General features: G+C 39.8%; 1 protein-coding gene across 2 annotated transcripts in view; it reads right to left on the bottom strand.

The window, feature by feature from the left end:
- Positions 1-24,840, bottom strand: part of drosha (drosha ribonuclease III) — a 170,135-nt gene that overhangs the window by 135,587 nt on the left and 9,708 nt on the right. For both annotated transcript variants that reach the window (XM_050056314.1, XM_050056313.1), the window contains exons 4-12: positions 23,506-23,809; positions 22,174-22,315; positions 20,224-20,384; positions 14,705-14,785; positions 11,365-11,451; positions 11,022-11,108; positions 6,792-6,863; positions 6,379-6,460; positions 2,516-2,584 (exon numbers count right to left, since the gene is read on the bottom strand). In XM_050056314.1, the coding sequence (XP_049912271.1) occupies positions 2,516-2,584; positions 6,379-6,460; positions 6,792-6,863; positions 11,022-11,108; positions 11,365-11,451; positions 14,705-14,785; positions 20,224-20,384; positions 22,174-22,315; positions 23,506-23,809 (1,085 nt within the window). The remainder of the gene's footprint in view (positions 1-2,515; positions 2,585-6,378; positions 6,461-6,791; positions 6,864-11,021; positions 11,109-11,364; positions 11,452-14,704; positions 14,786-20,223; positions 20,385-22,173; positions 22,316-23,505; positions 23,810-24,840) is intronic.

Raw genomic sequence — 24,840 nt, 5'->3', positions numbered from 1 at the left:
TAATTAATATTTATATTTAAAGGATAATGTAACTTGCATTTTAATGAGTTTCAGTCACTTAAAGCTACAGTAGGCACCTATTTTAGCAAATATTACAAAAAGTGAATTATCTTATAACCGTCACTATATCCTGACAGTAGCACATGAGGCAGATCAACTGTGAAAAAAGTTGTGTTCCTCTGCCTCCTCATAGTGCTCCTAATGGCATTTACAAGAATCATCACAGACAACCAATCAGAGCCGAGGAGTCTCTAATGCAGCTGTCAATCATGTCAGTTAGGCTCTACAAAGGAACTACAAAACTAGATGAGTAACTAAGAAGGTTTTGGTGAGATTTATTTTGTTTCTGCCAGTTTAAATGAAGTGAATTTTAAGATGGGTTATCTTCGATTCAGAAGGTGTTGGGTTATTTCTTTGTTTAATAACTAAAATAGGTGTAAGAATCTTACCTTTCTTAACACTTTGGCAGCTTCTATTGTGTATTTATTAGACTGAAAAGCTAAGGGACGCCACAGCGCCATACTGCCATATACTGCAAACCCAGATGAAATGTTAGTAATGTGTGAAAAATCTGATACCAAAAATCATACTGTCAAACAAGGCAGCGCTGATTAAATGTAAGTAACATAATAAGATCCTCTTACTGTGTTGTTTATTTCTTGCCTCATTTTTTTCAGAAACATATTTTAGTGTGCTGTTTAGCTGTAAAATGAGGAGGTTTGTGACCCAGTTGCCATACTGCAAACAGTTAAACGGGAGTACCAAGCACCACCCACAAGCCAGAGCAAACATTCTTCTCTTACAGCTAAACAGTACACAAAACCTTTGAGACAAGAAACAGGCAATGCAGCAGCAGAATCTTGCTTTATATTTGAGAGCTGTCTAGTTTGACAGTTTGAATGCAGTTAACGAGAATTGACTGACATGATTGACAGCCGCTGTGTGACTGGCCAAAATCTACCATCACTGGCTGGATTTTCTAAAGCCTGGAAAGAGAGCCAAGCCGCGGTGAAGAAGTCTAGTGTTTTGTCAGAACACTTGTACTACAATATGCTCAAAGTTCAGTATGGGATTTTGTCCAGTGATGCCAAAGTAAAACCGCCTATCCAAGAGTTAAGTTGTTATGTCATCCAACCTGCATGTGCCACCATGTGACGTGACTTGGGGGTGTGTAACCAAGAACATATTCAAAATACTTTTGTCCATAAACTACCCTAAAAACATGTATGATCTTGAACATAACTTAGCCTTTTTGGATGCCAGTGTTATTCGTCTGTCTGAGGAGCTCTGATACATAGAATTAATTCTAAGCTAAAAGAAAACTACGATGGCGGAGTAATTTTCCAATCAGTCATTTTCCATGACTGCGAAATTGGTTTTCCAGGTTTTCCAGGACACTTATGAACCCTGTAAATGTATTCATGGACAGAAGCATACAAACACCAGCAGCAGCACAACAGTTTGTGGAATTAAACAAGCCGTGACTTTTTCCACAAGGGGAAATGTTTCATCGAGCTTTCGTACAATGCATTCTTTCCCTGTTCAAAATCTTTGGCTCAAAATCAAGGCTGATGTTGGAGGAAATCTTTGTTTTCATACAAGCGTCTCACCCCACCTCACCTCTGCCAACTTGCAGTTTTTAAGCCAATACTACATAGTGAGAAAATGTCCCCATGCATCGCAATCGCATTGTTCACGAACGCACAGGTAAACAGAGGCGCTGATGCAAGGTTGGATGCCGTACAATATGTGAAGGCTCATGATGACACGTGTCTAGAATAACATTCAAAACTGCATTACAAGGGAATGAGCACACGCAAGTGCATGTGCAGAGAAAGACTGCCTGGCGCACGCATGCAATCTACCGGGTCAGATAGAGTCGGTTTAATAGACACTCATGCAAAATTGATTGACCTCCATTTACGAGTGTTCACATGGACAGACAGACAGACTGCCCTCTCAGGCCGGGAAAAGCATTAAAACAATAACAGATGCATACACACGCTCTCACTGCAACTTTCAAACACAGCATCATCGTGCTCTCCCTGTCTCCTCTCACTCTCCGTCTCTTCACAGATCACATCAGAAACATCACATCGGACAGGTTTTTCTTTTTTTTGTGCTTTTGTAAAAGAGGCAGATAAGTGTTTGTAGCGAACTAAATTGGGAGAGCTGGGAGAGAAATTGTTTTTTGATGGAAAGAAGGTAGGTGGCACGGCTGTCATAACAAACACTGCGGCAATATCACAGTGCACCAGCACCATCATGTGTATCAAAGATGAATACCATGCAGCTACACAGCAGCTCAGGCACTGTGAAGTCAACCCATCATTTTGCAGAGAACAAATAGTAACACCTGCGTATGCAGAAATGTTTAGAGGACACATTACAGGAGACCTTTCTTCTTTTCTGTAGCAGGATTAAACTTGAGAACTGTGTCACCACTGACCACCAGAGGGAGACAAATGGCTGAGGAAAGCAGTGCGGGTTCTTTGTAGGTTGTTAAGAGTCTCACCAGGTAAGAATCGCACGAAACGGGGCATGAAATGGAACCGCTGACATCCAGAGGCCTCAAACTCAGGACCTAGAAGAAAGAGCACAGTTCTTTGTTTTCACACAAGTTTAATATGAGGAGTATTAAACTGTGGTTGAAATGATAATCACAATTATGTTGCGTGACAGTTTATTAATCAGAATCAATTGTACCAATTTTAATGTGTTATCTTAATCTCAAATCTTATCTGTGAAAAAGAAATAAGATATTTACCAGTGTAAATATTCCATGATTATGTATGATGATGTATGATGCGGAGGCTGAATTCATAATCTTATAATTACATCTTGGCCAGTCTTGCCTGTGAGGAGAGGCCTCAGATGCTTTCTGCGCACATTTCAGATGCTCATTAAAACACCGACAGGTGCATTAAATTGGAATATTGAATGTGGAAAATAAATTAAAAAATAAGAAATGTTTTTTTCTTGTGTCACATTGAGGGACTATAACACAATTTCTTATGCAACCCTGTTTTGTAGAATGACAATAAACAAACCTTGTTCCTTACAAACTTTTCTATAGACACAGTTTACTAAAAGTCAGATATTGCCATTTTAATTTATGACAGTATCAGAATATAATTTCAACCTACTTCCAGAAAAATGAGCATGTGATGAGCAGGGCGGGGTATTGGTGCTCGAGTTAAGAGTGCTTTCAGACCTAGAGTTCGCTTGCTTTGGTCAAAATCAGGGACCCATTTTGTTATAAAGTTGCAGAATTTTCTGGAGCTGGTTTGGGTTTTTATGGCATTTACAAGCGGACTAGATAAAATTCCTTGCTTGAGAAAGCTGCTCTTGATTGGTCAGATTTTCCTGATCATTAGACTTTCTAATGTCACAATGAAGGGACAACTAGGCAGGTTGATGTTAACGCTGGTCATTGTGCACTAAATTGCTTGCATTGTTCATTTTAGGCAAACAATGCAGTTTGAAAACGAGGCGCGGCTCCAACTAGAAAACAATGTTTTGAGGCATTTGATGCACCAAATGCACATATTAAGGCAAGACAGGCGGAGGTGCACATTAATAATCCTCCAGGACTGTAACGTGCTCATGTTTGTTTAACTTAAACAATGCGTAATGTGACTGCAGTTGGTTCAGATCAAGGTCGAAACATGTTCACGCCACAAATGAACTGCATTTGAGTTTGTTTGTAACCAGACCGAGACCCTCTTAAAGAGGTGGTCTCGGTCTGGTTGTTTTGGTGCGCACCCGAGTGCGACTGCTGTGTTCACACCTGCCCAAGCAAACTGCACTTGAGTTCGACTGAACCTAACCAAACAGGGCAGGTGTGGAAGCACCCTAAAGTATCCACCAATATAACTCAGTACCAAGTAGTATCGAAACATCTCCAGTTTAAGGACACCAACATTTGATCCTTTTTGTACCCAGATCTAGAGTTTTGTGAGGTTTTGCTGGCGGCCAATCACTGCAAACACTCTTTGATTTATTGCGACATGTGACGTAGTGACTACAACCTATACAGTCTGTGGTGCGGCGAGCATGGTGTATTTGATGGAGATGGCAGTTCAGCCTGCTGAGATGCCACCAAAAAAAATAAAAAATTTAAATGTGTGGCTGTACTGCAGACCTGTGGCGTTCCATTCACATGATGGGTATTGAATGACATATCAAACTCTGTTGGTATCAGTATCACTTTAAGGGTACTGGTATTTGTACTGGTATCGTAATTTTTTAAACAATACCCAGCCCTGGTAATTAAAGACTTCTGACATAGTTCAGCTTTTTAAACACATTCAGCTTCCGTTCAGTTTTCACAATCTGCAACAAGAAACAGTCACAAGTAGGTACATATTAATTAAGCTTAAAAGTGACTTTGTTATACAACTGTGTATATGTATTTAGAGTTATACTATGCAGGATTTTACTGAAAAACAATGTACTGACTAATACAAAACTCAATTATCACTTATGACCCACTCTCAGTGATTAATATTTTCTTATCTTCTTCTTATTTTGCTGTTGCTGTTGTTTCCTGGGCACAGCATGCAGGTGAGGTTGGAACTTTATAAAAAGATAGCGACCAGGTGCCAGAACATAAGCAGCACGTATCCAAGAGGCGATACTGTTTACAAAACAGTAGATGACAGTTGCTGCAGAGTATACCTTTGAGTGATCACTACAGCAATTTAGAAAATACAGTGCATGTCAATCAAAAGAATGCCAGGACTCATAACACTTTCACATAAATTAAGGATGATGTAAATCAGGAATGAAGGGATCCAACTGTCAACCAGGGGCCTGTTTCACCATTTCTGCAACATGCAAGCTGTGATCTGAGATCATTTCCGTCTTCTCATTTTGACACATTTCACAATCAAAAGAAATGTCATACTTTGAACCGCTGCTCAAGCATGCGAGAGCCAAGTAGGATTTGCAAATATACCTGCAATAGGGGCTTGTCACGCTGTGCATTCTCAGAGCCGAAGTAGGCAGAGGCAGCGGAGACTTACTTCTGATTATCTACAGCTCCCATTGAGAAATCGAGCTAAACCATGGTGCAATCAAGTTGGGAAAAGTCGCTGCAGTGTCCTGAATTGTTTCAGCCACAATCTGATGCATCCTTGTTAAATTTTCTACAACTTTCCATTGAGTGATGGATTGTGAGCTTGCTGGGTTACAGCTCTCTGAAGAGATGAGGGCACCACGGTCAAAATTCTTCGTGGGAGCACCTGCAGTATGTCTGTACTTTAGATTTTATTGACGAGGCTATCTTTTTAAACCTGTAAGGCTTAAGACGTAAATAGGGCTCTGTCCTGTCAAGGTTTGTCAGGGACGACTGGGGAAGAAGCAAAAACTAACTTGGCACAAAAATCATGCAGGTGTTTTGGAACACTTGTAATAGCAATGTAGCACTAGCATGCTTAAATACTGCAATGTCCTCGGGCTGTATTCACAAATATTCGGAGAATACTCTCAGAGCACCTAACTTAACCTAAAACATAACTGACAAGGAGTCCCAGCTGAGGATTGATTTAAGAACATTTTCAGAGCAACTCTAGGCGAGGAAGGGACATAGACTTTTACCTTGTGAGGAGGTGTGATGCGTTCTTTTAAAAGGTGTGATTGGTTATGCTTTTATGAGCATGCAAGGTGTGGACACCCAGTGGAAACGAGATGAACTCAAGTCTTGTGATTAAAGTGTGATCACTCTGCTGATGGAAGGCTGAGAAACACCAGAGTCATCTGCTGCACTGTTGCATGTTTCCAGTTGCTAAATATCTTAGTGTTGTGCTCACTTTATTTCTGGTGTTATATCGATGTTGCATTGGGTGGGAGATGTGAGCACATCTGTAATAAAATTGACCACAAACACAATCTAATCTGTAGGATTTCCTTTGGTCATCCAGCATTTGGAGAATATTTCTCGGATCTCTTTGTGTTTCCAACATTTTCCTCTCTTCTTCTTCTTCTCTTAAAAGTCCTCCTTCCTACTCCAGTTATTCATCTTAGATGCTTTGTGAATAACTTTTACCTTAAGTTTGATCTGGTCTTAACTTTAAGGGGAAATTCTAAAAAAACGTCATAATTCTAAGAACTTTCTTAGTTTCATCACTAGAAGATCCTCTTTGTATTTGGAAGCTTTGTGAATACAGCCCCAGATGTTTTCCTGGACTAACAGGAGTCTCTGTGTGAGTGCAAGAGAAGGTATCTGTCATGCGAATATTGATATTAACGCACGGCAGGAGAAGCTGCTATTCGTATGCAGCAATCATTTGTGAAGCTGCCGCCATTCGCTATCTGCACGTCAGCACTACTTACAGATCCCCTTTGTGACACAGGCCCGTGGTTTGGGAATCCTACCTGTCAGGTTCCAGTCATAGAGCTCCAGTATGTCCTTGAACAAGTAGGAGGCAAACAGCTCCAGGCCCCGGACACAGTAGTTCTGCATGTGGGAGACAAACTTCATGTGAGCACACGGTACAAGAATACTCACAAAAAAAGCACAGTGCCATAAAGACTACCTCAATGTAGATATGACTGATAAGTAAATCCAGTGCTTTAATTTTATCACATAAGCCACCTTATCGATGTAATCAACCTCTGCAGGTTAAAAAGAATCTCTTTTCCCTCTTCTATAAGGATTAGCACCTTGGCTCACCCAGGCACTGAGGTGTGAGGGTTACGTGTGGCTCAGCTGTGCTCAGACTCAGCCATTTGAGATAAAAACAAAAGGGGTGAGAAAGAGCTGCCAGATAAAGTGGGGTTTTACTGACCTCCGGTGTCATCTCTTCTATGAAGTGAATGGTGTAATCTATGTTGAAGCGGATCACACGGCACAATGGAATCTGTGATGATGAAAGGAACAGAGGACGAGAAGAAGAAAGGACGGGCCGACTCATTACCATGGCGTTAGGCAGAGGTTACAGCTTTTCAAGGAAACTCATTAAAACCTCATCTCTGCTGCTGTGGAGCTCGCCCAAAAATGGCGTACACACAACCATGCAAAGATAAAGTATGTACGCTCCAGAAACCACACTGTAACTCACTGTTATGTGTATAAGCACGCACAACCTTTGGCCAATTTAAAAACCCGGACATGTACAAACACTCACTGCCATAAATCACATGCCGCCACACACACCAGCGTGCACATGACTCTTGAAAATTAAGTAACTCAAATCTCGCTAAATAGATAAGCCTGCTCCTCTTTGTTTAATCTCCCTAGTTACACGGTCTTTGTTGTCAGAGCGCGGGGGTCCATTTTAAGAGATTAACCTGGGAGCCACATTCATTCTTGCCCATCCCAGCGGCTAACTAGCAGGGGGCTAATATCACCACGCTCCTGAGGTTCCTAATCCCCACACTGCCACGCAGCGTTTACCCCAGCTTTTAACAAGCGCTGCTTAAATTATCCAGTTCAAATCATGCCTAATCCTCGGGGCTCTTTTCAGGCTCGCCAGATATTGACCAAGTAGTTTATTATTCAAACACGCTGGACAAATACTTAGACACTGACGGACACAAGTGCACATGTGTATATAGACAGTGAAATATTCCCGCTTTGAACACATTTTCAAGAACTGGGGTGTGGTGGTCCCCTATCGATTTCTCGATTCCCTTTTAAAACTTCCTCCTTAGAATTAAAGTCAGGCACACAGCTCAAATGGCTACAGGAAGAGAGGGTCCTTTTAAGTCACGACCTCTCTAATGTTTGACCGGCACTGACAGGCCTTCAAAAGCGAGGGAGAGGAATCTGCGACAAGGTCAGCACAGTGAGAGAGGAGCACTTTGTCCAGGCAACAAAGAAGCCAACCCGAAGCAAAAAGCCGATTTGAAGTTATTTCTGAAGAGAGTGGAGTTAAAAGGAGGAGAGGATTTTTCACTCCAACGCTGACCTAAATTATATGTGTCGCCTTAACAGACATGTAGGAGGAGGACGGGATCATATGTGGCCGGTGCAGACTGCCTGACTAGCAGTCTAGTAGTGAATGGAGAAGGGATGTCACGAGAACCGTTACTTCGCTACTAAATCGATGCTTTTAAAAACGTAATGGCACTTGTTTTGCTCTAGTAGCGTAGGAACTCGAGGTACTGGGGATTGAATTCTTCTGTAACATATATGCTTATGTGTTTTAGTCTGCAGTCTGCAGGTTTGGCGTTTTTCTCTGGTCGCAGAGAGCTAAAAAGGGTTCAGCTTTGGGTAAAATGCCGCGCTCATTAGAGTCACTTTTTACAGTGGAGGAGGGGCGGGACAAATAGCAAACCACAAAGATCAACCAAATATGTTAATATACAGAAGGCTATATACTAATATGTTTCCTCATTGACAAAATCTTAGGGACCCACATAGACTCGTATTTTGCATTTGAGGTAGATCATCAGGGATTAATATCAAATCTATATTAATTGTTTTCAATAACAGGCGTGTATGTTTAAGTGTGATTTATTGTTTTGTTTTTGGTTTTCACTCTGGTATCAAATTGGGTATCATAAGTCATGAAATTTCCCTGGTATTGGTATGGACGACTAAATTTCAGGTATCGTGATATGCCCTGTATGGAGAGAGGTAATCAAACCATCCTGGACCTGGCTGCTTTACACAGCAGAGGTTCATCATGACAGCAGGCTCACACACCACAACGAAGAGAGGACAGACTTCACAGTAAACGTGGGTGGAATATGATATATATATATATATATATATATATACATATGTATATGGCAAATATATTAAAAACATGTGAGCAGTAGCTGATTTTGTTTTGAAATAACAAGGAATAAGACATCCTGCACCCTGTCAGTTACTTTTAGCCATTATGAATTAATCTTACCATATGATGCAATAAAGTGAAATAAATCAAATGAAAATGTCCCGACTAACTCAAGTACAACTGACCGATGTTGTGCTGGCTTTCTGGTTCCTTTTTGGTTTAGGTTTTCAGCCTTGTGCAGCTGTCAGCAAGACAGAATAGTGTTTTTGAATTGCTCTTTACTTTGAATAATTTATGTTAACAATGGAATTTTGTGAAACATATTCATAACGTTTCAATACAATACCCCTTGAAATATCAGCATGCAATGATTCTAAAAGAAGCAATACACTAAAACTCATCTGTGCTAAAGGTTTAGGTTTCTAGATAGCATTTCTATAAGTGATGAGCTTTGAGTCTTTGGGTCATCCAGAGTTTGAAATACCACAGGTCAAATTTGAGCTGTGCACAAAATTCTCAGCTCTACATGCACTGGCACACCCAACTGTTAAAGGCTGCCAACTGTCACGCATAGACCTTACTCAACACTTTTCACACACTCTCACGCAATACATACATTTTCTCACGCAAGGAAAAACCACTATATTACTGATAATGTTGCGGTGTAAAAAGAGGACACTGACAGCGCTCTAAAGACGAGTGGCACAGTGCAACAGCAGCACTGTATATACTACGATCAAGTGAGCAGTCATTGGATTTTGATGTGCATCTATTTGTGTTGTTAGGGAACCAGTACTTTGAGCAGCCAAAAAGCATGACGGAAAACTCACATTTGTGAAAACTAGAATTACCACCTCGTGGTTGTTTGCCTCGGCGCACAACTAAGTTACAATTTACATCCATGTCTGTGAAAACATGGATTTTTCACACACATCTTTCCCCCGGCAGCACAGAAGATCTATACTATCAGCACAATGTCAAGGTGGGCACCCAAGATTAGTGTCACCAGTTCAGTATCTGACCAAATGTCTCCCCATCTGTTCCTGAGTTATATCGTAATGGTCGAAAAAGGGTTTTGCAAAACATTATGATGTCAACATGAAGGTGACCTTTGACCTTTTAGATATGAAATGTCATCACTTCATAACTCCATCCTGTTAGACATCTGTGTGAAATCCTGTCTTAATTAGCGTACAAAGTCTTGAGTTATGGCCTAAAACATGTTTCATGAGGTCACAGTTACCTTGACCTTTGACCACCAAATTCCAATCAGTTCATTGTTGAGTCCAAGTGAACATTTTGCTAAGAAGCACAACAGATCTCTGGTCCAACATGGTTCCTAGGACCATAATAAAATTGAAGTAGTTTCTCTGTACATTACTGTACAGGGAAATTCAGCTTACATGATTATTTGTAACACACTGAAAAGGTTCTCATCGCTACACTGTCATAAATTAATCGAATAAAAGCTTTTTTCAGAGGTTTGCAGATATTTTCAATATAATCCTGTTCAGGACGACCTTGACTATGACCATGTAAAATTGGATGTTATTTTACTGTACAGCTTTTGGAAAAAATCAAAGAGAAAGTTAGCCCAATTTACATTATAACATTTATAATTTCTTCATATTGGAACTGTCATGAAAAAAAAGCTTTGATGGGTTTGCTGAAATGTTCAGAATGACTATGACCGTGTGTAATTTTAGATTATTTTACTGTCTCACTCTGAACTTTATTGAAAAGTTTGCAATCTGGCCGCTGCCGTGGCAGATGTGCTGTGAAAGAAGAATAAATACACCAAATGGAGCAGTAAAATTTATTTTTGGTGCAAGTAAAGAACGTTTGGTATATGCAATTTAAAAAGTTGCATGCACCAATGCATGTACACAGGAAAAAGTATCATGAGCCCTGTCATTAGCTACAAAGTTAGTTATGTTGTGTCGAATATACAGAGGATTTTATGTTTGACACGCATTTGTATTTGAGTACGAAATGACTGTGAAATGAGGAAAAGGAAAAGTGGTAAGTAACCCTGTAAACTTTGTTTTACCTCTGCGAGGTTTAACAGGACTCTTTCCGATAAAATAGTCAAGAAAACTCAGTGTGACACCTGCCCCCAAAATACAATATGAAACGAACTGCACATTCCAAGGAAATAAATAATAAAGGTGACATTAAATATTAAAAAAACAGACACAACAGGGAGAAATGGCTATGCAGTGACATACACTGTCAAAACAGTTTATGGTGTAAAATTCATGGCTTATCGCCTGTACCGTTAACAAGGCTTACGTTAGTGAGAGGTGTGTGGGAGAAAAGCGAGAAGCCTTCAAACAGGTACTCATGGTCATCGTACTCGATCACCGTCGGCCTGTCAGTCTGAAACAGAGAAGAGGAGGACCACTCAGACACACAGCAGTTTAGGTGTAGTGCTGTGAATATATATACAGTTATTACCGCCATGACAGAATTAAACACAATACAAAATCATATCACTGTACTCAAGTACTGTTATACAATACCAGCGAAAAAATGCAGAGAAATACTCAGGAGAAATCATGATGTAATGGCACAGATAATACACAGTCTGCTGTATAACTTCACTCGTTTAAAGCCTTAACAAAAAGAGACATACCAGGAAGTTGGTGGGAGGAGAGACAGTGATCCTGTAGTGAAACAGTTTTCCTGCATTGTTGTTCATCGGACGACATTCTTTCACCGGCTGAAAAAGATGCACAAGCTCAGTAACTGACACATTAAGTAGTTTGTCATTTTTAAAACAGAATTTGTGCTTTGTTTTTGCATCGTGCTGGTTACACCCCAGAGCTTATTCCACGTGTAATGTGAATCACGTGTATGAATGTGAACTAACTTGTTGGCCACATGCCCCCAAATTTGTAACATCCCAAAACTTACCAGCCAATTTTCTAATTTTTAGGGTTGTCCCCAACTAAAAAAATTGACCAAAAGTCAAAGAACTTCCTTCTCTAAACAGTCAATGTAAATGTGGAATAAAGTATTGTTATGTATAAAACACATACATATACTTTAATTTCCTTTATTGTTTCCCAGGGGACAAAACAAATGCAGAATGCCCTATAATACATGCATTTTATTTATTTAATTATTTTTTTATTTTATTTATTTTTTTATTTCCCTCATGTACATTATTATATTTTGTTTGTCACTGTGCATTTTGTTGTTGATTGTTTCAAAATATTTTTTTTAAATCTAGAAAAAATAATAGAATAAAAATAAAATTTAATAAAAAATACTGTACTTAAAAAAATAGAATTTAAGTATTACTGTCCCTGTGTAGATGAATGCAGTCACACACAATAGGGATTCTATAAAATCTAAACATTACTGAAGACCAAATCATATTTATGAAAATTATTGTGATACCAGAAACCTGGTTCATAATTTCCAGTAACGCCTGATGACTCAATTGACACCCTCTTAATAAACACAGTCACATTTCCCATGTACTGTATGAACCCATAAAAAACAATTAACTGACTAACAATTTCCAGGTCAGCCAAGACCGCAACAAGCAATTAGTGAACTAATCGACTTACAAGGGGGCGAGCCCTGTTCATTTTCCCACCCAAAAAGATCTCTTATGATATTAAAAGACCTTCACATAACGCTTTAGTGTCTGCAAAATTGGCTGATGAGTAAAAACCTAATGTAGCAAACTTTTCCCAATATTTGTCAGGAGGTCGATTTGAATTTACCTCCATGAAAAATACTTTGCCATAGGTTAAACCATGCATTAAGTAATCTATGGCACTAATTGGTCTCGACTAGCAGCCGAAAGAAAATACAACAACACTGATTGACTTTTCCTCCTGCACCAGCCTCCCTTTCTCCTTAGAGTGGACCTATTATGCTTCTACTTATTTTCTGCCATACATATATCATTACAATGTCGGATGTTTATATTAAAAGTGGCCAAGTTTCAAAAATGAGGTAAACATTATGTAAAAATATTCCCTGGGAGCAAAAACATCAGGCCTCAGACCATTCTGAACTGTTTTCAACTGTTTTCAATCAATTTCTTTTCGATTTTGGCTACAAGATGACGTCAGATCATCACAGATTTTAGGTCATTAGGTTACTGCAAGTGTTTATATTATGCAGCCTATTATGCTACATTAAGCTACATGCTAATGTTAGGAAAACATGTAATCTTGGTTGCAGATGTTGTAAAATTCTCCCTGAACTTGACCGGTTGTGTTTGGGAGCTTTTTTTTGGTGATTGTTAACAGGAGAAAGTGCTACTACACACAGTCATTTCCCAGCCCAAGCACACTGCTACATGTAGCTACATGCTAATGTCAGGGAAACACATAATCTTGGTTGCAGTTGTTGTTCATTTGACCCTGATTTCGGATCATATTCCTGCGGGTACACGTGTGGTTGTGTTTAGAAGCTTTAATTGGTGATTTTTAACAGGAGAAATTGCCGCTATATTCCATTTCAGTCATTTCTCGGCCGCAAGTACACTGCTACATGTAGCTGCATGCTAATATCAAGGAAAAATGTAATCTTGGCTGCAGATGTTGTACGATTCTCACTGAACTTGAAAGTGCTGCTACACACAGTCATTTCCCAGCCCAAGTGCACTGCTACATGAAGCTACATGCTAACATCAGGAAAACTAGTATGTCTAGTTGTGTTTAGAAGATTTATTTGGTGATTTTTAATGGAAGAAACTGACGCTATACTCCATTACAGTCATTCCCCAGCTGCAAGTACACTCCTACATGTAGCTACATGCTAACACCAGGGAAACGTAAACTTAATCGTTGATTTTCTAAATTTCATCCCGATTTCAGATCTTCTTCTTCTGAATCATGTCCGGTTGTGCTTAAAAGCTTTTATTGTTGATTTTTAAGGAGAGAAAGTGCAGCTGCAGTCCTTCCTCAGCCCAAGAACACTGTTACATGTAGCTACATGCTAATGTTAGGGAAACATGTAATCTTGGCTGCATATGTTGTTCATTTACCTCCCAACAGACTGTATTCCTGCTGGCACATGTCCAGTTGTGCTTAGAAGGTTTAATTGGTGATTTGTTGCTATACTCCATTACATTCATTCCCCGGCTGCAAGTACACTGCTACATGTAACTACATGCTAACATCAGGGCAACATGTAATCATGGCTGCAGATGTTAATTTTTCCTTGATTTTGGATCATATTCCTGCTGAAACATGTCTGGTTGTGTTTAGAAGTTTTTATAGTTGATCTTTTGCAGTAGAAAGTGCTCCGTTGAAGTCATTCCCCAGCTACAGAGACTGTATAGAGACACAGAGATAGGGACTACCTGCAAACATTGACTAATCAGAGCAGATGGGGCTTTTTCAGGAGTAGGGTTCTAAGAGACAGGCAATAAGGTTGAGCTTTGAGTGAATAGAGGTGTTCCAGCACAGTCTGAGAAAATTTGTGTTTTTTGACCATTTAAGCATGTTAAGATGTTCAAGTACAAACCCAAAATACAAGTATTAAACTGAAAAAGAGCATAATAGGTCCCATTTAAATGTAAATAGTTTAATAAAGGAGGAATATCAAACCTCAATGCCACAAAAATAAAACAGCTTTAAGATCTGCTGTTCTTTGTTGCCTAAATGTTTAAACTATTCAGCTGAAGATGCATCTGTGTGGGAGTTTTTGTTCCAAAACAGAGGAAGCCAGAGAGCAAGTCATGAAAGCCAGAAATCTTAGCGCCTGGCAAAATAATCAATGAGTCACTGGTATAGATCAACTCCACTGTCAAGTTCTTACAGCAATGTACATGGAACATCATTATTTGGTTCTTTGGGATGAAAAAACCTCACTTATTGTCCCTTTAATACAATAGAAAATGGTCACTGTATAGAGAATACATTTAAGCTGACTAGAATAATGTTCTTGCCCCTCTGTGGCACAGCTTCAAGGTTATGAAAGGGTGATTTATTCACGGCGTGTCATACCTCCTCCCCCGGGTAGATGCTGTGGCGGATCCCTGTACGTCTGGCCTTGGCACTGCACTTACACAGGGGACCATCATTCATCTGGACAGAGAGAAAATACGTAAATCAGACACAACTGCTTCACTTGCCACGTACAACACAGAGGCTGCAGAACATTTTAAATCTCAAACCCGCATACTCCTGACCTTTCTTTCTTCACTGTTGTTTTGAGTTGAAAGTTGCCCTTTGTGATAGTGTCTGGGCAATATGAGGTAAACTCTGACAAAAACGTTTTATCGACAGTCATTTCCCAACATCAGAGTTGGAAATTCATTCTTTAAAAGAGAAAACAAACTCTTCAATAACCTTTGAACACTTTTCCAATGACGTGGTCAGATATCAGATGCCAAACTGCCTCCTCAACTGAAGCAAGTGATTTCCAGTATTTACTAGAATGATTTCAGAACCTCAGAGAGAGGAGCCTGAGCGTTGTGTTCTCAATCAAATATTGCTGCAAATGCATTAAACGTGGAAAAATACTTGACAAAGTATTACATCATGATGTGTATCTACATTACAGACACACTGGCAGCCAACTTGCTATACAAGGGCAGAAGTGCATCCCTCCATGACTATATATATATTTGATTTAGGGTTGGGCAATGTATTGAATATATCCAGTATATATTAAAATTTAATTTTATGTGCAATATGGCAGATTAACATATTCTCATATCCAGATATTCCTTGTGCATTTTAGTAATTTATTTATGCATTAAAAGCAGGCCGCGTTTATGTGCAGGTGACTTGTTTTAGATCTAACGCACACAAACACACCCCCAAACGTATCAACCATGCCCACCAGTTTAATGTCAATCACTGAGTTCATGTCAATTTAAATTGGAGGAAGATCCCACAGCGGGTCTATCATCTGGAGATGGTTCCGTTTCAGGAGAGCAGATGTGGAACAGGCTAATATCCTTTACAAAACATACCACAAAATGATTGCTGCTAAAGGTAGTAGTACCACAAATCTATTCCATCTCTTAAAACACCACCCAGTACAGAACACTGCAGTAAAGCTGCAGCCTCCACTTTGACAAGACGGTCAATCCAGCCCCTAGGCTGTTTTGTGGTACATGTATACTAGGCATTACGACTGACTTCAAAATAAAAGCAACCTTCCAATTAACGCCAAAAAGTAAGTAAGTCTGTCTGTCAATAATAACTAAATAAAAATAGGTACATAAAGTTAAATAACAAAGCATAAAAAATACCATCTGCAAACAGTATTTCTGAGAAGATTTTAATTTCAATAGTGGAAAAATTAGTCATACTTAATAATTAAGTATACATTTCTGTACTCTAATCTGACTCCAAAATGAGTTAGATCTCAATCCAATAGAGCACCTTTGGGATGTGGTGGAAGGGGAGATTCTCATCACGGATGTGCAGCCAACAAATCTGCAGCAACTGTGTGATGCTATCATGTCAATATGGACCAAAATCTCTGAGAAATGTTTCCAGCACCTTGTTGAATCTATGCCACCAAGAATTAAGGCAGTTCTGAAGGCAAAAGGGGTCCAACCTGGTACTAACAAGGTGTACCTAATAAAGTGGCCGGCGAGTGACGTGCATGCTGCTGTGGGTGTTAAAATGAAAGTAAACGTTGATGTTGTTGCTGCCTGATAAAAACAAATGCTATTGGCACATTTTCTGTTAAAGTGTGGAATTAAATGTGTGTTTGAATTCTAGAGGTGCATGTTTAATTTAACTGAGGAGGATTATATTATTTATTTGTGTTATTCATCTGGTAAATTCATTAGGCTTCACCTGAGCACCATGAGCTGTTCAAACAGCCTGCCATCACAGAATGAAGCACAGTCGGTGCTTCATGTCGGCACAGCATTAGATGTTACAGGATCATGTTTATTGGGATTTACAGCTCTGTGTTTTCACTATTATCTACTGCCATCTACTGTTATCTGTAAATTTTGTGATAAGGATGAAAGTGAAGATTTCAGCTGCTGTCAGGGGGCCTAATGTTTTTGGTAAAGGACTGGATTTGGTCCACAGGTGCTTATTTGCCTGCTACTGACTCCAGAGAATCAGTCAAGTGTGACAAAATGTTTCACCTGACATTTATTACATTGATGCACGTGTAAGGAACCAAGGTTCACAAGCAAGAGTTCTTCCTGGAAACTTTAAGCTGTAGGCCTACACTGATGCTGGGGTTAGCACAACAAGCTGACTGGCATGCAAATTAGTCACACTATGACGACGCAAATGAAACGCCTGAGCTGAAAGACCCAACTGCAAGCTTCGAGTCAGCTACAACAGCGACAGAGAGAGAGTTGCGTATAAGACGAGTATGATATGTTGGTGTTGCTCCGCTGTTGTAGAGTCTGTGAAAAAAGACATATCCTACATGTTAATGGACATTCAACTCCATCACCCAGCTGTGCCAAGGACCGGGACGATGAGAAGAAAAACCAAAGTCCAACTCTTTATTACTGCTGCTATCAAGCAGCCTTTAGATGCAAAAGCAGAATGGAAACATTTGGCATTTACATTGGGATATAGCCAAGGTGAAGCACACTTTAACACTCCTTCTAATGCACAAGTTTGATTTTTATTCATTTATTTACTAATTTATTAATCTATTTGTATCTTCATTTTCATATCATAAGAGATACTTTTCAGTTTTATAAGCTGTTGTGTCTTGTTGCCTTTTGGGAAGGTTTTTGGTCAGTGTTCACACATAAAGTAGTGTTTAAAATATTTCTTATTTTTACAATAAACATAGTTTACCAAAGTTGCCAGTGGGCAAAATGCTCTCAGTCCTCAGCAGGAGGATTGTGTCTGTCTCTGAGATTTGCACAATGTTTGTTCAAAATAAATGAAAACAAACAGATCTTTTTTTGTTGTTGTCCTTTTTTTTCCCCACTGTACTAAACTTGCACTGAACCGCAACCCCTATGCCAGGGTACTTCTGAGTACTGTAGCACCCCCCAGTTAAGTTATTCACAAGGTGTATGGGTTCAACTAAATAATGCGCTGGTGCACCATGCACCCGAATTAGGGCTGTTGGTTAATGCTTAATTTTTTTAAATCGCAATTAATCACTGAATTTCAATGGTTAACTGTGATTAACTGCATTCTTAATCGCATGTTTAAAATTCCATGATATTACATTTCAAAACAGTTTTGAAGTCCATATTAACAAAGTCAAGCAGTTCTTACCAGAATGTCCTGACTGAGAATCAAATGAATGCAAAGACATTTACTTTATGATCTTGACCTTTCGATTTATTTCTTCCAAATCTGTGCTGCACTGCTAAAACAGTGTGGTCCTTTAACCATGACTGAGAGGTAGGACACAACTTTTATGTGCTTTTTCTGTGAAATACAGTGCTGTTTGTTTTCCAAAGGATCATACTGTTCCACATTGAGAAATATGCAGGACAGCATGTCCAATCAGTGTCACTGTGATGAGCAATTACTCAAAGATAATTTGATGATTCACTGATGTCCAGCGATCCCTGGTTAATGCGAAAACATTGGCACCTTTCAGGAGTTTTGGTTAAATTGCTTGCTCTGAGTCATACAGTTCCTGTATGTGTGACACTATTGTTCCCCGCAACAGTAAGACATATGACCGGTCAGAACACGCCAGCCTGGGGATGTCCATTAGACCCAGGTCTTCCATGATGTTGACTTGTCTGCAGTCAGTTGCCACCCATTTTGCAAGCACTGTAGGTTACTTCTTCGATTTAATTTCATCCACAGGTCTGTGGTGATTTGCACACTTCAAAATGGTGCTCTGATGATGTGGTAGCCCGCTGACATCAGTCTGATTAGGTACACTTGTATGCTCAGCTCATAGGTGGTGGCTCAAACTGGAAGTACTTCAGTAAAAGTTCAATTCCGTTTTAAACAAGGAGTATATTACTTTTGACTTGTTAATTGAGCCGTCTGGGAATTTTTAAAGTGAAATGAGCCATTTAAAAATGCAGTGGTGTCGTTTTTTTCCATCATAGCCACAGCAGGAAGCAAGAAGTTGCCGCAGCGGCCCGGGTTCAACTCCAGCCTGTGGCCCTTTGCTGCATGTCACTCCCTCTCCCCCCTTCACGCTTGTCTGTCCTATCAAATAAAGGCTAAAAATGCCCCAAAAAATAACTAAAAAAAAAAAGAAAGAAAGAAAGAAGCTGCTGAGGAGTTTTGACTACAAGCAAAGGTGCATCAAAAGGGACAAAATAGTAGCAAACAATTAAGGTGATTTAAAGAAGATAACTAGGGCTGTCAAACTATTATTGTTTTTAATTGCAATTATTCACTGAATTTCAATAGTTAATTGCGATTAATCACCTTTTTAGAGGCAGGTTTAAAATTCGATAAATTTGAATTTCAAAACAGCTTTGAAGTCCATATTAACAAAGTAAATAGGGGGCATGGGATCTTTTAGGGGAGATAGTAGGTCAACAGTATATGCTACACAGAAGTGGTATACATCACCTGAAAGCTGGAAACCTGAAGATTCATTTGAGATGCAGTTCAGATCTGTCTGTCAAGTTTTTTGTCATAAATCTGTAATAAACACTGCATGCAAAACAGTGCATAGTTTGTGCCCAAAACTGTATGGGACTAACTAGGGGTGTGGGAAAAAAAACTGCACAGCATAGTATCGCAATATTTTTGTGTGGCAATATCTTATTGTGACACAGTGCCAAGTATTGATTTCTTTACTATATAAATGATTAACATTACAAATAAAAGTTAAACTTAAGTAGCCTACTAAAATAATATAATCAATTGCTTTTTCAGTCCACTACATTTTTTTTACTTTTGGGACATCATTTACAGTTGTAAAAGGGTAATAATCGCAAAGTATCGCAATATATTTTGTCGTGCTTTAGTATCGTGATAATATCATATTGTGGATCCTCTAGTGATTCCCACCCTTAGGACTAACATAAAGTGGACATGTCTGTAAAGGGGAGACTCATGGGTGCCGACAGAACCCATTTTTATTCTGATATCTTGAGGTGAGAGGTCAAGGGTCAAAATTTAGCCCAACTTTGGAGCGTTTTTTAGCTCCCTTCCTGGAAGCTAGCATTTCATGGTTGGTACCACTGGATTCCTTAGGTATTCTAGTTCTTTCATCATCACTCAGCCATCTATAGCCTCTGAAAGACAGGTGGTGGCAAAAATAGCGCATTATGTTCACATTGCGATTAAAGCATTAATGCTATTAGCCCTAAAAATAACGCAGTATGTTCAAATCTAAATGCTGACAGCCTTAACTTAAATGAAAAATTAAAGCACACTAGTGCATCCAATGTAAAAAGTCTGGGGCCCTGTGTACACTACAGCATTAAAGTGCCTCAGGAATAGTTTCAGAAGGATCTTCTTACCAACTTTTAATAATTTGTGGGGACTGTTCAGAATGACAGAAGATTCTGTGCAAGATAAAACAAATGGGGGTGAATACAGAGTTTTGTTTTGTCACATCATTAATGTCACACAAGAGAAAGACCAACCTGCCCGGGGTCGTTGTACCACAGCTCCTCGTGCAGGCGGTCGGGGTGCGCTTTCTTTCTCTTGATCTCAGCGATGACATCAAAAACCTCTGAGTCAGAGCTGCTGGAGCAGGTGCTTTCTTCCCCATCTGACTCACAGTCTGACTCACTACTGCTGTCGTCTGAAACCAAAGTGCAAAAAGGTCTTTAATCATTAGAACGTCAAAGGGCTGACAAGTGAAACATCATTCTGTGAGCCGGAGAGAGTTCAGTGGTTAAGCTCCCCAGCTCAGCAGTGCTCTCAAAAAGTATTTTGCAACATAAAGTCTCAGTAAAGCAATCCGTCAAAATGCTTTCAAATGGTGCACACTCAGGCTCTGCCGACTCCACACAATGCGGGTGATGCAGCAACATTTCAGATCTGTTACCTAATTTGTATATTCTTAATGTTTCTTCAGGAACACAAATATAGCTTAGCCTGATTTACATATCACTACGTTGGATTCATTGAGAAAATATTCTACTTCATTACATTTTCTACTTATCAAGGCAAATGCAGACTTAAAAGCATCTATGGGATTAAAAGAGCAGCACAGTTGCCAATGCTGACATCTGGCACTCATGTTTTCTTTCTTTCTCACACACTTGTCACTTTCGCTTAATAAAAAGAACCCAAAACGAGGATTATAATTACCAGTCAGCTGAACAGTTTGTGCTTCTTAGCTAAGCAAAGTCTTCAATTCTTATCAGCCCTATAACGCGAGCACTTGATTGTGAAGTCGGTGCCCGGAGCAACATGTTGAGCAAATTAGATCTCCCTGAGCGAGATTTATATTATTGCTGTGCTGAAAGAGACAATCAGGCTGACAGCCCTGCAGATAACATCATAAACACTGAACTTAATCTCTGCCTCAGCCTAATGCACTGCTGAGAAGACAGCAAGTTTGTATGCATATCAATTACAAAAGATTGTCAACAGATGTATTAATTGTTTACACGTTGTTATTAAGATGTTGCACTTCAACAGAAAAACTTGCATACTAACAAAAGTAACGAGAACACAGAAAAGAGCGGAAAAGGTTTGACTTTAGGAATAAACCTGTAGTCCTATTTACACAGGGGTCCCACAATACTCCCGCATCTAAGACCCTTCATTACACACGGCATTACACAGAGTATGCATGTAAACAGGTATTAGTGGAATATTCCTTTTCATTAGCCATGTTAACTTTGTCTTTTTCTAAATACAGGCAAAAAAGTGAATATTTTGTGCATGTAAATGTTGTCATTGTCTTCCCAATTTGCAAACATTTTATGTTGCTGTTCTTCTTCCTTGAGTTAGCTGCTAACTGCTACTACCTGCTTTTTCTCACATTAATGAGTTGCACACATAACACATAGTCAAAATATTACTCTCTCCTGCCAGCTTACACTTTTTTAATGTGCAATGCATCAGAAGGTGTTATTTATATTTACCAAATTATTTACTGAAGTATAAGAATTTTCATTCTTTGCCTGGACCTCATCACACGAGGTGCCAGTATGCATGTTTTTCCCATGTAGTGATCTCTCTCTGTTACTGTTTGTAAACACAATCACGAGTCAAAGTGAGATTAAAAGCCAACACCAGATCCACTCCCGTTTGGCGTTTGGCGTTTTGTTTCGCAATATTTGCATTTTTTCTGCACTGTGTCTCTTGGATGCCTGCTATTTACGGTCTGGCATCTGGTCACTTTCTTTTTATAAAGCCCTGACCACACAGAAACTAAGAAGAAAATAAAAAAGTACAGGCAGAGGGCAGTCTTTGCTAAAAAGTACTCCATCACTTGTGATGAGATTACCTCTGTATAAGTCCATACATTGTTTTTCGGAAAAATCTTGCAAGTATATCTTCACAAAAATCAAAACTATGCGTCAGTGTTTTTCACATATCAAAAATGTTCCCCCAAATAGTTCTCCAGGACTACCCACCTGGATCCTCGTCCAGTTTCGTCTTGGGTGGGTCCCATTTCGGTCTAGCAGCCTTAGCTCTCTCCTGTCTCTTCCCCAGCTCTTCCTCAAAGCGCTCATACAGGTCCCGCAGTTTACTGGTCCCCACCACAGTGGAGTCTCCCTGAACAAATGTAAATAAAATACATGACATTTTTTTTCCCCGCAATTTTAAACAGAACAAATACAGATAAAGGCCCTTATGATACCACCGTCTGTTTTGTTTGTGCATGCACTGGAGTTTCTCTGATATGTGTACACCAACAGTCACTCTATAAATCAATCTTAAATTATGTCAATACATGCTTTACACAGGATTAAGCTTCACTGGGGAGTAGAGTGTGTGATCACACCAATCTAGAAGTTGGTTTGCGAGTAAAAGCTCTCAAAAACATGCTCCACAGCGAAGAAGCATATTGATTTCAGACCCCATGATGTTTTTGAGAAATAACTAACCCGTGGTCCAAACATCAAAGTGGTAACAAAAGACCTTGGCTGCTGCAAGGCTGTCAAAACTACTACACTAAAAATCATTATACCAAAAAAAGTGGAATTAATCTGTGTTTAAATGTATTCACAAGAGTGCGTTCAGGCATTCTGTGACCTGCCCTCAATATGCTATAAACCATCAATGTGATTCAATACCCTTTCGGGACTACTACACCAACTCCCACAGGTAGTATTCTCACTGTCACAGCAGAAAAGACCTTCACTTTGGTTTTATTGAAAGACGAGTCAGGTCTTGGACAGAATGTGTAATTTGTGTCAAAAAAAAAAAAAAAGTAGCCGATGACAGCATGAAGCACCCAGAGCCCACTGGTAAAGGTCGGAGTTTTAGACAAGAAAAAGGAGTTGGCACGATCCGAAAGATCCAAAGACATTAGAGAAGCATCTGAGAGGGCAGGTGGCGATTCGCAAATGGCGACTGAGGCATCTTTTGAGCACCCGCCGTTAAGTGAAAGGCTGAAAAAGATAAAGCGTTGGAGAGCAGCTAATCCAACTCTTAAACACCACCATCAAAGACAAAATTCATAAAATGGCAAAGAGAAGATTAGGAAAGTTTCCTTTGCCAGTCAGATGGATAAAACAGTATCAAACAAGTCTGTGCTCTGCATTAATGGGCACTGTGTTAAATGCAATGAATTAAAAGAGGTCATTCTCCTGTTTAATCTGCCCTCAGTAAACTGCAGGCAAGGACATTTTTATGCAGTGCTATATGAAACTCTTGCAAAACGGTGCAATATTAACAATTAGATATTACAGCAAACAATCAGCAGCTGAACTCTGAACAGATATAATTAAAATAAACAGTACCACTTGGTCCATGGGGTCATTAGAGTAGTGGTTCTCAGCGTGCGTACAGCGGATCCAGGCAGGTTTCAGCAGTTCTTCTTCCTCTTTCTCATCGTCCGCCTTCTCTTTCTCCTTCTCCTTCTCCTTTTCCCTGTCCCGTTCCCGTTCCCTCTCTCGCTCTCTGTCGGCGAAGGCCTCTTCGGACTCCCTGCTCCTGATGGAGGAGGAGTAGCTGCGCTCTCTGCTCAGGCCCGAGGAGCTCTCCGACCTTCTGTCCCGCTCCTCTTCCCAGCGACCACGTTTTCTGTCTCTGCTCGTGGACCGACTGCAAAGCACAGATTTGAAGAAAAAAAATAAAAAGAGCCAATTATTAAATTCAGCCAAGATGGAGGTTAGGCCACGTTAGGGTCGCATGATGACACCTGAGGCAGCGCCCATAGCTAAATGAAGAAGCAACAAAGTTATTAAAGGTGAGCTCTGCTGATTTTACAAGTCAAAGTCAAATTACTAGTCACTGAAAACTCTACTCAGTCTGTGGAAACACTGTAAAACATAGGTGTGTGCCATATAATCTCATTCAAGATAATACCGGTGTAATTCCTAATATGATATGAAACTAGGGCTGTACCCAAATATTCAGATATTCGTTTCTATGGGTAGGTATTCGTTATGAAAATTTGGTATTCGATATTCGGTTTTTTTTTTATTTACTTTTTTTTTTTTTTTTAAAGCCACTACAAGGAACTTTTAACTGGATATGCAAAAGTCTCTCGTTTCTGTTGATGTCTGTGCGTGACCTACAACAGCAAATGAGACCATCGGTGTGAAGATAAGCTATTTCTATATAGTGTATATCCATACCTTTAGGAAACTGTCTCTGAGTCCGCCCCAGGTCGCTTCCAGGACGAAACGATTTACGGCACTCAGACGGCACACGTCATCTTACCTAGCTGCTTACATAGCTGCTTACATTCATAGTGACTCTTATAAATAGTCGCTATTCCTCCTTCTCGACCCGACGTCCACGGGGAGTTAAAATAGCAGCAATCATCGGGTAAAAGTTCTGTGAAAGCACTGGACTCACCAACAGTCAGCCACGTCTCAGTCACACAGAGAAAATCCAATCCTCGGGAAGTCAGGAAATCCTTCAGGATAAACGTTTTGTTCACTAGCGATCTAGCATTTACNACTCACCAACAGTCAGCCACGTCTCAGTCACACAGAGAAAATCCAATCCTCGGGAAGTCAGGAAATCCTTCAGGATAAACGTTTTGTTCGCTAGCGATCTAGCATTTACCAGCCCAATCCTGGCAGGAGCCGGCGGGTCCACGGCGTTAGCTGTCCAGGGAGCCACAC

The sequence above is a fragment of the Epinephelus moara genome, chromosome 11, assembly GCF_006386435.1.
Source record: "Epinephelus moara isolate mb chromosome 11, YSFRI_EMoa_1.0, whole genome shotgun sequence".
NCBI lineage: Eukaryota > Metazoa > Chordata > Actinopteri > Perciformes > Serranidae > Epinephelus > Epinephelus moara.
The sequence above is the reverse complement of the archived record's forward strand: the minus strand, read 5'-3'. Positions and strand labels throughout refer to the sequence as shown.